This window comes from Orycteropus afer, unplaced genomic scaffold, assembly GCF_000298275.1.
Source record: "Orycteropus afer afer isolate SDZICR_OR568_19922 unplaced genomic scaffold, OryAfe1.0 scaffold00044, whole genome shotgun sequence".
NCBI classification, from domain to species: Eukaryota; Metazoa; Chordata; class Mammalia; order Tubulidentata; family Orycteropodidae; genus Orycteropus; species Orycteropus afer.
In genome coordinates this window covers 7,187,709-7,203,421 of record NW_006921631.1, presented here as the reverse complement: position 1 = coordinate 7,203,421, position 15,713 = coordinate 7,187,709, and the positions used below count along the sequence as shown (strand labels likewise).

Genomic DNA, 15,713 nt, shown 5'->3' with positions numbered 1-15,713 from the left:
GGTCTGCTGCAATATTTCAATGTCTAGAGAGTCAGCCAGGAGCGAAAGAGTTAAGTAAAGCCAGCTTTCAGGTCTGGGTCCTGAGTGAACATTCCTGCCTCCAAGCAATCTGCCAGCCTCTGGGGCTAGAGGCTAAATTTAGAGAGTGGCTAAGATTTCCTGTGAACAGCTGTCCTGCCCCCTTGGAGAAGAAACACTGAAAAGAGAGGAGAGAGGTTGGTCCCTGTCACTGGTGGGAGCGTCTGGCTATTTTGTCTGGGTCCCTTGGCCCTCAAGTGACTGTATCTTGGTGTGGAGACATAAGAAGGCCCGTGGTGAGTGTGCTTCTCTCCTCATTTTGTTGTGGTAAGCCCCAGACTTATAAGCAAAGGGGAAGCAGCTCTGCCCTTTGTGTCAGGGCCCAGCCATGATGACTGAGACCAACTGCTAGGGGATTTCATGTCTTTTAATAGGTGTGGGGAGGTGCTTGAGCCAAAAGCCCCAAGTTCCATCGCCTTGGTCAGACTCATTGAGTTGAGAAGAGGGCCAGCTACACCACCCCCAGTAGAGAAAAAAGGGGTGTACATGAGTGTGGACATGTGTGTGCATGTGTATGAGTATGTATGTGTATGTATGTGAGAAAGTATATGTGAGTGTGTGTAATTATGTGTGTATGTGAGAAAAAGGGTACATGTGAGTGTATGAGTGTGTATGAGAAAATAGTGTACATGAGTATGGGCATATGTATGTGTGTGAATGTGTGAGTATATGTGAGTAAGTGTGAATATGTGGGTATGTGTGTGTACAAGAGTATATGAGTATGTGAGTGTGTGTGTGTGCACCCATACTCAGAAATCTCACAGAAAACTTGTTCTGATTACCTAGGCTGGGGATTTCACTGTTCTTCAACCTATTTAGCCATAAACTAAAGTGAATTTCCAGTTCAACTCATATCTTCCTTACTGGCAACTGTGGAAGGAACCACCTTGTCACTCTTTAAAGATTGTGACCCCCAGGGTGGGCTGGGTGTGGGCTTGGTGCCCTGGTAAAAGAAGCTGGACCTGACCTGACTGGTTTTTCCCTGTGACTCCTTTCCTTTACCCACCAGGGTTAAGTCCCTTCTCCTGCTTTACTATGGTTTCATTTGGCAGACAGGGACAGTAATACCTGCCCTGTGTACTGCACAGATTGTCCTGTGTTGTGAAATTACTTTGGAAAACACAAGGCATTAGTATGTGACAACTTTCCCATTCTTAGCCCCACTGAGGTTACATCACTGACCTCTGAAACCTGATGCCCTTATTGCCCTTTTCCTGCCAAATTTACAGAGGCTGACAGGCTGTCATGGCAACCAGTGGAGACCCAGAGGAGGAACAGGTAGTCCCAAGTGAAGAGGATGAAGCTGATGTAAGGGCAGTGCAGGCCCGGTACCTCCGGAGCCCCTCCCCAAGCCAGTAAGTCTACATACACTCTCTGGGTTCCACAGCACAACCACAGTGGGGAGGAAGGCTAGAGAGGATGGTGTGAGGTGAGCCCTAGGGTTCCACAGCCACCACCTTAAGTTCATTCATTCAACAAACATTATTTGAGCCCTCAATATGTGTCATACTTCCTGGAGGAAGCAAATGCACAAACAGATTGCACTGCAGTGTGGAATGGAAAGTGCTAGATATTAGTATGTCTAGGGTCCAGGAAGGTTGGGCAATCCTACTTCCATAGTGATACTGCCTCGGAAACCCAAGGAGGGGTCGCTATGAGTCAGGGCTGACTCGACGGCACATAACAACAACAACAACAGGGTCCAGGGGAAGGAAATAATTTGATTTGGTAAAGAAGTATTCTTGGAGGAGATGATGCTAGACCTGAGCTTGGAAGGATGAATAGAAGTTTGGCAAATCTACCTGGAGGGGAAAGGGGGATGGTGGTGAAGTGATAGAATTCTTACCTTCCATGCAGGAAACTCAGGCTCAATGCCTCTCCTCATCTGTCAGTGAAGGCTTGCATGTTGCTATAACAGTGCACAGGTTTCAGTGGAGTTTCTAGACTAAGACAGACTAGGAAGAAAGTCCTGGAGATTTACTTTCAAAAATCAGCCAATGAAAACCCTGTGGATCACAACGGTCTGATCCTCTTGTGCTTGGGGTCACCATGAGTGGGGAGTGGGAGGAGGACTTGAAAGCAGCTAATGACCACAGCCTGGAAGGAGGGTATGTAAAGCACTCAATTCCCTGGGATTGAGGCTGGATATGAGTATGATAAGGAGTCCGGGTGGCACAGTGGTTAAGTGCTCAGCTGCTAACCAAAAGTGGTTAAATGCTCAGCTGCTAACTTGAACCCACCAGGGGCTCCATGGGAGAAAGACCTGGTGATCTCTTCTGTAAAGATTACAATCTTGGAAATCCTATAGGGCAGTTCTACTACATCATATAGGCTCTGGTTGTGTAGTGCCTATGGCATTTGACTGTTAACCAGAAGGCTAGTGGTTCAAACCCACCAGCCACTCCTCTGAAGGAAGACTGGGCAATCTACTTCCATAGAGATAGCACTTCAGAAACCCAAGGAGGGGTCGCTATGAGTTGCCTCTGACTCAATGACAGTGACTTTGATTATTGAGTTTATGAGTCAGAATTGACTTGGTAGCAAAAGGTGTGAGGATGATAGACTAGAGACTGTAAGAGAAAGATAAGGAGAGGAAGAAGCCTGTAGAATCAGTGCCTTAGTACTAGAATAATCTTGCATCTGTCATCAAACTATGTTTCTCAAACTAGGTTGTATACAAACCCAGGAGCAAGTGACAACTTGCCAAGGGATAGATAAACATGATGTTTCGTCTTTGAGTGTCCTTTTACTTTATGACAAGTAAAATAAAAAAAAAATTACATGAACAATAGCAAAAAGAGCAGCTGATGAGGCTGTTTATGTACAACCAATTAAATATCTCATGGGATTTGATTTCTTGGTTTGGAGGTTTAAGGTCATGGTTTCATGGAACAGCCCAATTAATTAATTGGAACAGCCCAAATATTATGTTTAGTACTTCTGTTATATCTCCTAGTTTTTTGCATAGTGCCTGGGGTTTTAAAAGCTTGCACGTGGGCATCCAGTTGGTCTCTATTTGTCTGGAGCAATGGAGGAAGAAGGACAGTCAGAAACAGGAGGAAGAAGTGGAATGTGTGGCTGATTGCCTTCATGAACAACTGCATCCTTCGCCATGAGAACAGAAGAACTGGATGGTGCCTAGCTACCATTACTGAGCATTTTGATCAAAGATTCTATAGAAGAACCCTGATCAAAAGGGGGAAAATGTAGAAAAGAATTTCAAAATTTTGTGGAACTTATACTTTATGGAGCCATGGAGGCTGGACAAACCCTGGAAACTATTACCCTGAGATAATCTTTAAACCTTAAACCAAAAATATGCCCTGAAGTCTTCTTAAAACCAAAACACAATAGTTTATCTTAGCTGGTAAAGAATGCCTGCCTTGAGCATTATGCTCTATTAAGAACTATCTGTATGAGATCAAATTGACAACAGCAATTCAGAAAATCAGAGAGGCAAGTCAGGGGGAAGTGAGTTTATGCTAATTAGAAAAGGAGGGTAAGAATGGTTGCACAACTTGAAGAATGCAAGCAGGATCACTGAATTTTACGTGTAAAAATTGTTGAATTGATACATGTTCTGCTGTGTATATTCTCAACAAAACATAAAATTAAAAGGATTAAGCTGATGCTAAAATAACTGAAAAATTTACATGAATTTTAAGAAAAACTATGAGACATCAAAGAAATTGGATACTTAATTACCTGCTGTACAAATGGCATGTGGGAGTGTCTGTGACCTCCTCTAACTTCAAAAGGGGTGTTCTGGTTACCTAGTGCCACTCTGACAAGAATGTACCACAAAGGAGAATGGCTTTTACAGACAGGAGTTTATTCTCTTATAGTTCTGGAGGCTAGAAGTCTGACTTCAAAGTGTGAGGCTCTAGGGGCTGTGTGAAAGCCCCCCAGCCTTGGGTTTCAGCTCTGCCTCCTACTCCCAGCCCACTGAAGCTTGAGGCATCTCTTCACTCAGGCAGCTACTGGCTGCTGAGGCTAACAAACCCAAGGTTGACAAATAAAATGGCACAGTCCTGATGTTACCAAACCACATGGCAGGCCATTGATTAAATCCATTGAAGTCCCAAAACCAGCAGAGCTGCTGAACAACGACTCGGGTACATGCAGGGTTCAAGTGTGCCATAAGCTGGAGACCATTCCCAAAGCTGCTGCTTATATACAGGAAGCAGACCACATCCCTAAAGCAGCTACTCAGCTGCTGGGGTAGATCCCACCATGGAGCTGATTGCCAGTCTCATCATGGAGAATAACTACCACCAGCTGCCCAGCCATTCAACCAGGCCCAGCCCAAGTTGATGCACAAACTTAACCACCACAAGGAGGAAGGAGAATCAAGATCAACAGCCAAGGCTGATTCCTGTGAGATGGAGGTCAGACATCCCTCCTCTCATCAATCTTTTTACCGACTCTGACATGAGCTGTACCTCCTACTGCACTCTCTACTTCTCTGCTGAGGCCAATAGTTCACTGCAATGGCCACACAGAATGCACATACCATATTTGCGATTATTCTGTTTATTAGGGAAGGAACAGATACAAATCAGGATCAGGATCAACTTGGAAGTAACAGGAACAACTCAGAATACAGTTCTCAATTAAGACAACTTTTCACAGTCTGGTGTTGGGCTCTGCTAGGGGCTTTATGCTGCTGGGCCTTACTTGGGGTCTTCTCTGTTGTTGTTATTTGCCCTCGAGTCAGCCCCGACTCATAGCGACCCCTCCTTGGGTTTCCGAGGCAGTATCACTACGGAAGTACAATTGCCCAACCTTCCTTCCGAGGAGTGGCTGGTGGGTTTGAACCGCCAGCCTTCTGGTTAGCAGTCAAGTGCCTTAGGCACTATGCTACCAGAGCTCCTTTAGCAAGTGCTAAAACTCTTGGCTCTTCTATTGCTCTTGTTACTGCTGTGCTGTCATCTCTTGCTATCTTCCATGTTACAGTTTCTCTTCTCTTTCCTTCAGTTCTCCCCTCCCCTTCTCTTCTCTTCTCTCTCTCCCTTTTTCCCTGTCTCCCTTTTAGCCTATTGAGTTGCAAATGAACTAATTCCCTTGGTGGGCCATAAACACTTCATTTGCATAATCCCACCCAGTCATTTGGTGGAAGATACAAGACTCTGACTAGAAAGGCCATATTAAGTAATTCACTTCACCACACTTGCTGAAGCAATAGTGGGTGTGTGTTCTTTTTCTTCTGGTATAAATGGTGTTCATGTGGGAGCAGGAAACCTGAATTCTGATCCTAGTTGTTTCCAAATTGCTGTGAGGAATCACTGAAATTTTTGAGCCTGAGTCTCTTCATCTATGAAAAGAAAAGGAAAGGAAGAGAAAGGCCTCACTAGAAAATCTCAACATAACTGTGATCTGAGCAGATCTATTATTCTGCTTGGTTTGACTTTTCCTTGCTCCCACTGGCTCCTGCTCTCAGGTTTCAGAAGGCTCACTCAGTGGAGTAAGATGGGAAGCAAGGATGAATGCGTATCATTCACAGGCCAGGGCACTTTACCCAAATGGAACCTGGGAACTCTTCCTGTAAAATTCAACTTTATGTTCTCACTTGGAAAAATTGTCAGATTGGGAGATTTAAAATATGTCCCTTTCCTCCTCTACACTCCCAGTCAAGGAAGAGGTAGCTTTATGTGTGGATGGGGTAGTTGACTGCTATGTTTATTAAGATAGTGTTAGCTGCTATAACATATAGGCCTTTCCTTCTCAGTGGAAAAAGATCTAAAGCAGGTATTTGAGTAGTGATTCAGGGACTGAGGGACACATCTTATAAGGTTAACTCCTCGGAAGGAAGATTGGGCATTCTACCTCAGTAGAGATACCACCTCGGAAACCCAAGGAGGGGTCACTATGAGTCGGAAACGATTTGACAGCAGTGAGTTTATTTTTTGTCTTTATGCCTGTCCCCAAAGTGGGATGTTGTTGTTGTTGTTGTTATTTGCCGTCGAGTCAGCCCCGACTCATAGCGACCCCTCCTTGGGTTTCCGAGGCAGTATCACTACGGAAGTAGGATTGCCCAACCTTCCTTCTGAGATAACTTCCTATATTTGACCTTTGTTCTCCTTTCTGGGAGGAACTCCCTTGTCTATTGCTCTTTGTGATCTCTACCTCCATCCTTTGGGACTTCTTCCTTGTTCATTATTCTCCACAGCTACTTCTGAAGTGGGATTGAAGACTGTCTTCCTTGAGGGCTGTATAGTTTTACAGACTGTTTCTTGATCATGGAAGTTTGGGGCCCAAGGACTATTTTAAGGTTTAAATAGCAAAGGTTCATGATTTCTTTGAAAATTTGATCCTGTCAAAAACTTAATAGGTTTCTGATCTATTTGAGTCAGACAACTCCATGTATCAATAATCAGACTCAAAGCTCTTTCCTAGGTATAATCTTCAAGTGCAACCTATTTCTTTACTTACTTGCCTACATGTTTCACTCCCTCAGCTTAATGACAGTTACAATGAGACGTTATCAGAAACTGTAAATTTGGGTGAAAAATTCAGGATGCATGTCATAATTTTTAGTGTAACTGTTAAAAGTTTTGTAACAGAATGTATAGCTAACAAGCTAATGAGTGGAAGATATAATAATAAAATATAATCAATCCAAAAAAAGGCAAGCAAGAAGAGAAGGAAGCAGGATCCAAGATGGCAGACTAGGCAGATGCACTATTCAGACCTTTGAAAATAAAGTCTCAAGAAACTAAATGAAACTGATGTGGATAACAATCTTGGAACCCAGAGCTTCAAAAGAAAGGATAAAGAAGTAGATTAAACACAGATGAGAGGAAGAGACTGAATGAAAATACCGAACAAGGGGCAGTACAGCCAACCAGCACAGCACAGCCATTTTGAATTATTGCAAGCAGCATTCCAATAGGAGCAGGAACCAGATAAGTGGCTCTGCATGCCCAGGACTGCACCAGCACCCACATCAGTGATCAGTGACTGGAAAGGTGTGACCTCCCCCCCTTAATTTGCACAACCTCTCAATGATCAGAGGTGTGACCTCCCCACACATACCTCCACCAGCTACCAGATAAATCCTCCTCCACTGCTGGTGCTTGTACTTGTTATTTCTTTTTTTCTTCATCTTTCTTCTTAGTTCTTTCCTCTTCCTCTCCCCATTTGTTTTCTTTCTTTTTTTCCTTTCCTTTTTTCCATCTTCTTCCCTGGCTGTTTTTCTTTTCTTTTGCATCTGCAGATCAGGTGTCCCTCCCGCTGCCACCCACATGATTAGCAGCACCTGCCCCCATCACTCCCTGGTAGGAGATATGTGCTACTGTGGAGTGAGCATTGCATTCCTGTGTAGCTGTGTTTGGCAGCTAGCAATTTTACCAGTACTCTGCTGCTTGTTTTCTTTATTTTCTTTTGTTTCTTCCTTCTTCTTAGCTCTCCACACTTTCCCTGCTGTTTTTCTCTCTTTTATTATTATTATTATTATTTTAAACTTTTCTTCCCCCTTCTTTGTTTTGTTTTTGATCCTATGGAGCAGGAGCCTGCCCCCATTCCATGGCCAGCAACACACAACCCCAACCTTCTATGGATAGTAGTGTATAACACTCCACCAGAGTGGGCTCTGTGTTCCTACAGTAGCTATGTTTGGTGGCTAATAATTACGCCAGTTTCCTTGTCTTTTTCTTTTCTTCTCGGTTCTTCCCTCTTCTGCCAATTGTTTTTTCTTTTATCCTTTTCTGCCTCTTTTTTTCTTCTTCCCCTCCAAGTTTTATTCTTTTTACTTCTTTTTTGATCTGAGGATCTGCCCCTGCCCCTCCATATTCTGTGGTGTGCACTCCTGCAGAGTGAATGCCACATTTCTGCCACAGCAGTGTTTGGTGGCTAGTGCTTGTACATTTACTCTGTTGCATTTTTGTTGTTGTTTCCTATTCTTTTCTATCTTCCTTTTCTCTTTTTATGTTTTATTCTTCTCTTTTTCTTTCTTCTTAGATCTGCCCTCTTACCCTTCTTGTTTTCTTTATTTTATTCCTTTTCTTCTTTCTTCCTTTTTTTTTCATTTCTATCTTTCCTCAGCAGTCAGGAGCCAGTGACCATACCCAACCATACCCACAACACCTGCCACCCCACTGACTGGTACCTTCCTCTGCAGTGCCACTGGACCAGCTACCAGATCTGCCCAGAGACAGGTGGTGAGTTCCCTAGTGCTACAAAACTAGCAACATCTGTAACATGCCTGCCATATTGCCCAGATATATTAAAACAGAATAAGCAAACAAACAAACAAAATCAGGGTGAAGCAAGCAAACATGCAATCAACAAACTAATATAAGAATACTGTAATGTCTCAGAGACAACAGACAACTTAAAATCACACACACACACACACACACACACACAAATAGTACCAGATAGCTCAAACAAGTGACCAAAATACAGGCCAGAAGATCTTTCATAGTAATAAAGGGTATGAAACTACCTGATAAGGAATTAAAAATAATTATAGCTAGTACCTTCAACATATTGAGAGAGGCTTGGAGGAAATGAAAGACAAAATCAAGTAAAACACAGATAAAACTCTGTTGTTGTTGTTGTTGTTTGCCGTCGAGTCGGCCCCGACTCATAGCGACCCCTCCTTGGGTTTCCGAGGCAGTATCACTACGGAAGTAGGATTGCCCAACCTTCCTTCCGAGGAGTGGCTGGTGGGTTTGAACCGCCAGCCTTCTGGTTAGCAGTCAAGTGCTTTAGCCACTATGCTACCAGAGCTCCTGATAAAACTCTAGAAGAATTCAAAACTATAATACAAGAACAAATTGGCAAAACAAATGGAAAATTAGAGACCACACAAAAACAGCAAATAAAAATCCAGAAGACATACTAAAACTTGAATAATAGGTAACAAATTAGAAGCTTAAAAGGGTAGAATTGGATCAAGAAAACGGAGTTAATGAGATTGAAAACAAATTTCTTAATATTAATCTTCTAGAGGAACAATCAGAAAAAAGAATGAAGACTGCCTAGGAATTATGTAAGACAGTGTTAAGAGTAATAACATGTGATCAGAATTCCAGAACAGGAAGAGATGGAAAAATATATGTCAAGGAAATGGCAGCCAGAAAGAGCAGGAGTGGCAATATTCATTGCTGATAAAATAGACTTTAAAGCAAAAACCTACGAAGAGATATTAAAGGCATTATATAATGATTAAAGGGTCAATCCCACAATAGGACATAACCATAATAAATACCCACCCAACCAATGAAAGAGCCCCAAAATACATAAATTTTAACAGAATTGAAAAGAGAAACAGACAGCTCCACAATAATAATGGGAGACTTTAATATACCACTTCCTGCCCCCAACAGTATAACATCTCACCTCCCACTTCCACCCTGTGGTTACCCTTTCCCTGTGTCCTTCTTTCCTATGCATTCTTGCCTCCCTACATTTCTCCCTGTGAAAATTCTGCCCTTCTGATCTCCCATGGTTGATTGTTCTAAGGAGTAAAATCTTCCTTGTGCAGTTGTTCAGCTCCTAGGCTATCTATTATTTGGCTGAGAGTTAAGCCTTGGGAGTGAAATCAGTTTCAGGCCTGAAGGGTGACTCAGGGCTATAGGCTTGGGCTTTCATCAGTCTCTATCAGACTAGTAAGTTTGGTCTTTTTTATGATTTTGAGTTTTGTTCCACATTTTTCTACCACTCTATACAGGATTTCCAATTTCGATCCCTTACCAAGTAGATGGCATGGGTAGCTGGACACCATCTATTTCTTCTGGTCTCAGGGTCAAATAGGTTGAAGTTCTCATGATTCATTAGTCCTATGGACTGTTTCCATACATCTTTGATTTTCTTCACTCTTTGCTCCAGACTAGGAGGGACTAAGAGTTGCCATTTAGATGGTCATTCTCAACCTTTTACAACCCCAGTCGCTACTCACCAAAGTAAAGTGTAGAACAATATTTTTGTATACCATGTTGTGCCAATTGAGCTTGATGTCCCTCACAACCATGGTCCCCATCCCACAGTCCCAGCAACCTACCCCCTCAAGGTATATATTTGTGCCTAAGAAGTTATCCTAACTTTGCCTTCTGTTATGTTTGGACTGAATTTGGACATTTTTATAGCACATACAAATATGTATGTAGGAATACCATCTGCCAAAATGACAATAAGATATCATCTCACCCAGCATTAACAGTAAAGTTGAAAAAAAAAAAAATGCTGGCAATAGTGTGGAGAGAATAGAGTCCTCATAAATTGCTGGTGGGATTATAAAATGGTATAATCCCTGTGGAAAACGGTATGACACTTCCTTAAAATGTTGGAAATAGGAATACCGTATGATCTGGCAATCCCACTACACCACCAGTGCTCCCACTAGGTGTATATCCTAGAGAAATAAGAGCCATGATATGAACAGACATATGCAAACCACGTGTTTTGGTTATTTTGTGCTGCTCTAACAGAAAATACCACAAGTGGGTGGCTTTAAGAAACAGGTATTTATTCTCTTACAGTTTTGAAGACCAGAAGTCTGAGTTCAAAGTGCTAGCTCTAGGGGCTGGGTGAAAGCCCCTTGACCTTGGACTTCAGCTCTGCCTCTTGCCCCCAGCCCACTGGAGCTAGAGGTGTCTCTTCACTCAGGCAGGTGCTGGCTGCTGAGGCTAACAAGCCCAAGGTCAACAGGTAAAATGGCACAGTCCCAAGATTACCAAACAACACAGCAGGCCACTAATTCAAGTCCAGAAACTGTCCCAAGACCAGCAGGCAATCATGGCAGGCTGATGAACAATGATTTGGCTACATGTAGGATTCAAGTGTGCCAAAAGCTGCAGACCATTCCCAAAGCTTCCCCTTATATACTTGAAGCAGACCACATCCCTAAAGCAGCTACTCAGCTGCTCGTGGCAGGTTCCACCATGGAGGTGATTGTCAGTCTCACCATGGGGAATAACTAAAACCAGCTGTCCAGCCACTCAAAACCAGGTGCAGCCAAGTTGACACATAATTTTAACTACCACACCATGTTTATTACAGCATTATTCACAATAGCAAAAGGATGGAAACAGCCTAAGTGCCCATCAACAGATGAATGGATCAACAAACTATGGTACATACACACAATGCACTAACACACAACGTTAAAGAATAACGATTAATCAGTGAAACACCTGATAACATGGGTGAACTTAGAGGATGTTATGCTGAATGAAATTAGTTAATTACAAAAGGACAAATATTATATAAGACCTTTACTGTAAAAAGCCAAGAAAAGGTTTATACACAGAAAGAATCATTCTTAGGAGGTTTCCAGGGGTGGGAGGGAAAAGAGGATAAATCACTAACTAGAGGATAGACACATACTAACTTGTATGAAGGGAAAAGCAATATACTGTCAGGGGCAGGTCAGCACAAAATAATCAAAGCAAAGGAAGACACTGGGAGGAGCACAAGAGTCAGAGGCAACAAAGGTAAATACTACTACATACACAACCCTACAATAACAGTAACTTCAATAATCTATGAGTGGATACACAGATAAACATTCAAGTTGAACAGAGATGAGAAGGTGAATGAGACTACATCCACAAATATATACAGGTTTGACAGAGGCTATTTCTACATATGTATTTATATGTGCTGCAATTATATCCACAAACATAGGAAAGCACACAGAGGGCAAAGCTATGAAAACTTCTTAGCCATAACCAAACACCTTGAGGGAATGAATCCCTGGGCCTGGGGGTCAGGACCATAGTCTTGCCACGGGGGATACTAAAGTCAATTGGCATAATAGAATCCATAAAGACAAGGTTCTACATCTTACTTGATGAGTAGCAATTGGAGTCTTAAAAGCTTGTGAGCAGCCATTGAAGGAGCAGCTGGTGGCCTTGCCCATCTGGAACAAAGGATGAAGAAAATAAAAAAATTCAAGGAAACAATTAGGCCAAAGGACTAATGGGCCATATGAACCCCAACCTCCATGACTCTGAGACCAGAACTAGATGGTGCCCAGCTACAACTGCTGGCTGCTTTGAAAGGGATCACAATAGAAGGTCTTGGATAGAGTGAGAGAAAAGTGTGGAACAAAACTCAAAATCATTAAAAAGACCAGGCTTACTGGTCTGATTGAGACTGGTGGAAAAATCAGGAGTATGGCCCTTAGATACTCTTCAAGCCTAGAACTGAACTCACTCCCGTGGCTCAACTTTCAGCTAAACAATAGACACACCTATAAAGTGAGCAATATATAACACCAGGGAGGTGCACACTTCTCAGAACAATCAACCGTACAAGATCAAGGGGCAGCATTTACCCCGGGCCAAAGATCAGATAGCAGAAGGGATAGGAAAGAAGGACACAGGGAAATGGTAAACACAGGGATGACGTGGGAAGAGTCATTGTGGGGATTGCAATGAATATCATAAAACAAATGTGTATGAATTGTTGAATGGAAAACAAACCTGCTCTGGACTTTTACCCAATAAAAATCACAAATAAAAAAAGAAAGAAAGAAGGAGAAAGGAATATAGAAAAGGTATAATAATAAGGATGGTATATTTGAACCTAAATATATAAGTAATTACACTAAATGCAACTAGACTATACTCCAACTAAAAGACAAAGATTGTCAGATTCAATAAAAAACAAACAAAAAAACCTATATACTGTTTACAAGAGACACACCATAATGATAAGGTTAATAAAGGAAGTTGTCTTTAGGTGCTGTTGAATTGGCTCTGACCCATTATGATGCTAGGCACAACAGAACAAAACATTGCCCAGTCCTGCACCATGCTCACAATCCTTGCTATGCTTGAGCCCATCTTTGCAGTCACTGTGTCAATCCATCTCATTGAAGGCCTTCCCCCTTTTTACTGACCCTCTACTTTACCAAGCACAATATCCTTCTCCAAGAAGCAGTCCCTTCTGATAACGAAACCAAAGTAGATGAGATGAAGCCTGGCCATTCTCGTTTCCAAAGAACATTCCAGCCTCACTTATTCCAGATCAGACTAGTTGGGTCTTCTGACAGTCCATACTATTTTTAGTATTCTTCACCAACACCACAATTCAAAAGCACCAACTCTTCCTCAGTCTTCCTTATTTATTACCCACTTTTCACGTGCATATGAGGTGATTAGAAACACCATGACTTGGGTTAAGCACGCGTTTGTCTTCAAAGTGACATTTTTAAAGAGGTCTTTTGCAGCAGCAGATTTGCCCAGTGCAATATGACATCTGATTTCTCGTTTGCTGATTCCATGAGGGATAATTGTGGATCCAAGTAAAATGAAATCCCTGACTTCTACCTTTTCTTCATTCAACATGACATTGCCTATTGGTCCAGTTGTAAGGATTTTCATTTTCTTTATGTTGAGGTGTAATCCATACTGAAGACTTACATTAATAAATGCTTCAAGTCATCTTCACTTTCAGTAAGCAATGTTGTGTCATCTGCATGTAGAAGGTTGTTAATGAGTCTTCCTCCAATCTTGATGCCACATTCTTGAGATAGTCCAGATTCTGGGATTTTTTGCTGAGCATAGAGATTGAATAAATATGATGAAAAAATACAACCCTGACACACACCTTTCCTGATTTCAAACCATGTAGTATACCCGTGTACTGTCCAAATGACAGCCTCTTGATCCATGTACAGATTCTTTATATGCATAATTAAGTATTCTGGAATTCCTAATCGTTGCAATGTTATCCATAATCTGTTACGATCCACACAGTTGAATGACTTTGCATAGTCAATAAAACACAAGTAAACATTTTTCTGGTATTCTTTGCTTTCAGCCAAGATCCATCTGACATCATCAATGATGTCCCTCATTCCACATCCTCTTCAGAATCCATCTTGAATTTCTGGATTACTTCCCTGTCAATATACTGCTGCAACTGTTTTTGAATTATCTTCAGAAAAATTTTATATGTGTATGATATTAATGATATTGTTTGATAATTTCCACATTCTATTGGATCACTATTCCACATTCTATTGGATCTCTTTGATGAGATCTATTGATCTCTCCCAGTCAGTCAATCCATATTTGTACCCATTCCAAAGAAAGATGATCCTACAGAATGTGGAAATTATCGAACAATATCATTAGTATCACACACAAGTAAGATCTTACTGAAGATAATTCAAAAACGAGTTCAGCAGTATATTGACAGAGAACTTGCAGAGGTGCAACCTGGATTCAGAAGAGGACGTGGAACAAGGAATACCATAGCTGCTGTCAGATGGATTTTGGCTCAAGACAAAGAATACCAGAAAGATGGTATTGTGTTTTATTTACTATATGCAAAGACATTTGATTGTGTGGATCATGACAAATTGTGGATAATATTGAGAAGAATGGGAATTCATGAACACTTGCTTGTACTCAGGAGGAACCTGTACATAGACGAAGAGGCTGTCATTCAAACAGAACAAGGGGACACTGCATGATTTAAAATCAAGAAAGGAGTGAGTCAGTGTTATATCCTTTCCCCATACTTATTCAATCTATATGCTGAGCAAATAATCTGAGAAGCTGGACTATATGAAGAAGAATGTGGCATCAGGATTGGAGGAAGACTCATTAACAACCTGTGATACACTGACGACACAACTTTGCTTGCTGAAAGTGAGGATGACTTGAGGCACTTACTGATGAAGATTGAAGAATACAGTCTGCAGTATGGATTACATCTCAATATAAAGAAAACAAAAATCCTCACAACTGGACCAATAAGCAGCATTATGATAAATGGAGAAACAATTGAGGTTGTCAAAGACTTCATATTGCTTGGTTCTACAATTGATGCCGATGGAAGCAGCAGTCAGGACATTAGACAACATATAGCACTGGGCAAGTCGGCTGCAAAGGAACTCTATCAAGTGCTGAGGAGCAAGGATGTCTCCTTGAGGACTAACATGGCTGACACAAGCCATGATATTTTCAATCATCGCATATGCATGTGAGAGCTGGACAATGAATAAGGAAGACAGAAGAAGAGTTGATGCTTTTGAGTTGTGGGGCTGGCAAAGAATACTGAAAGTACCATGGACTGCTAAGAGAACTAACAGGTCTGTCCTGGATGAAGTGCAGCTGAAATGCTCCTTGGAAGCATTGGTCATGTTGTTGGAAGGGACCATTCCCTGGAGAAGAATGTCATGCTTGTTCAGGTGGAGGGTTAACAAAAGAGGGGAAGGCCTTCAACAAGATGGATTGACATAGTGGCGGCAATGATGGGCTCAAGTATAGCAAGGATCACGGGACTGGCACGGGATCAGGCGGTAGTTTCGTCCTGCTGTGTATAGGGTCACTATGAGTCAGAGATGACTCAATGGCACCTAACAACAACAACCAGTCAGTCAGCCAGGTAGCTGTCTTAAAATTTCTTGGCATAAACAAACTAGCATCTCCAGTGCTTCATCCATTTGTTAAACATCTCAATGGATATTCCATCAATTCCCAGAGACTTGTTTTTTGCCAACTACTTCAGTGCCATGTGGACTTCTTCACTTAGTATCTTGATCATATAAACCTCCTGAAATAGTAGAACATCAACCACTTCTTTTTTGGTGCAATGACTCTATGTGTTCCTTCTATCTTCTTTTGATGCTTTCTGCTCATTCAATATTTTGCCAAATTGTTGTTATTGTTAGG

General features: G+C 41.8%; 1 protein-coding gene across 1 annotated transcript in view; it reads left to right on the top strand.

The window, feature by feature from the left end:
* Positions 1–1,323: 1,323 nt before the first annotated feature.
* The window catches only part of STYXL2 (serine/threonine/tyrosine interacting like 2), an 83,177-nt gene continuing 68,787 nt past the window's right edge, over positions 1,324–15,713 (top strand). The window contains exon 1 of the mRNA XM_007937734.1: positions 1,324–1,433. Within this exon, the coding sequence (XP_007935925.1) occupies positions 1,324–1,433 (110 nt within the window). The remainder of the gene's footprint in view (positions 1,434–15,713) is intronic.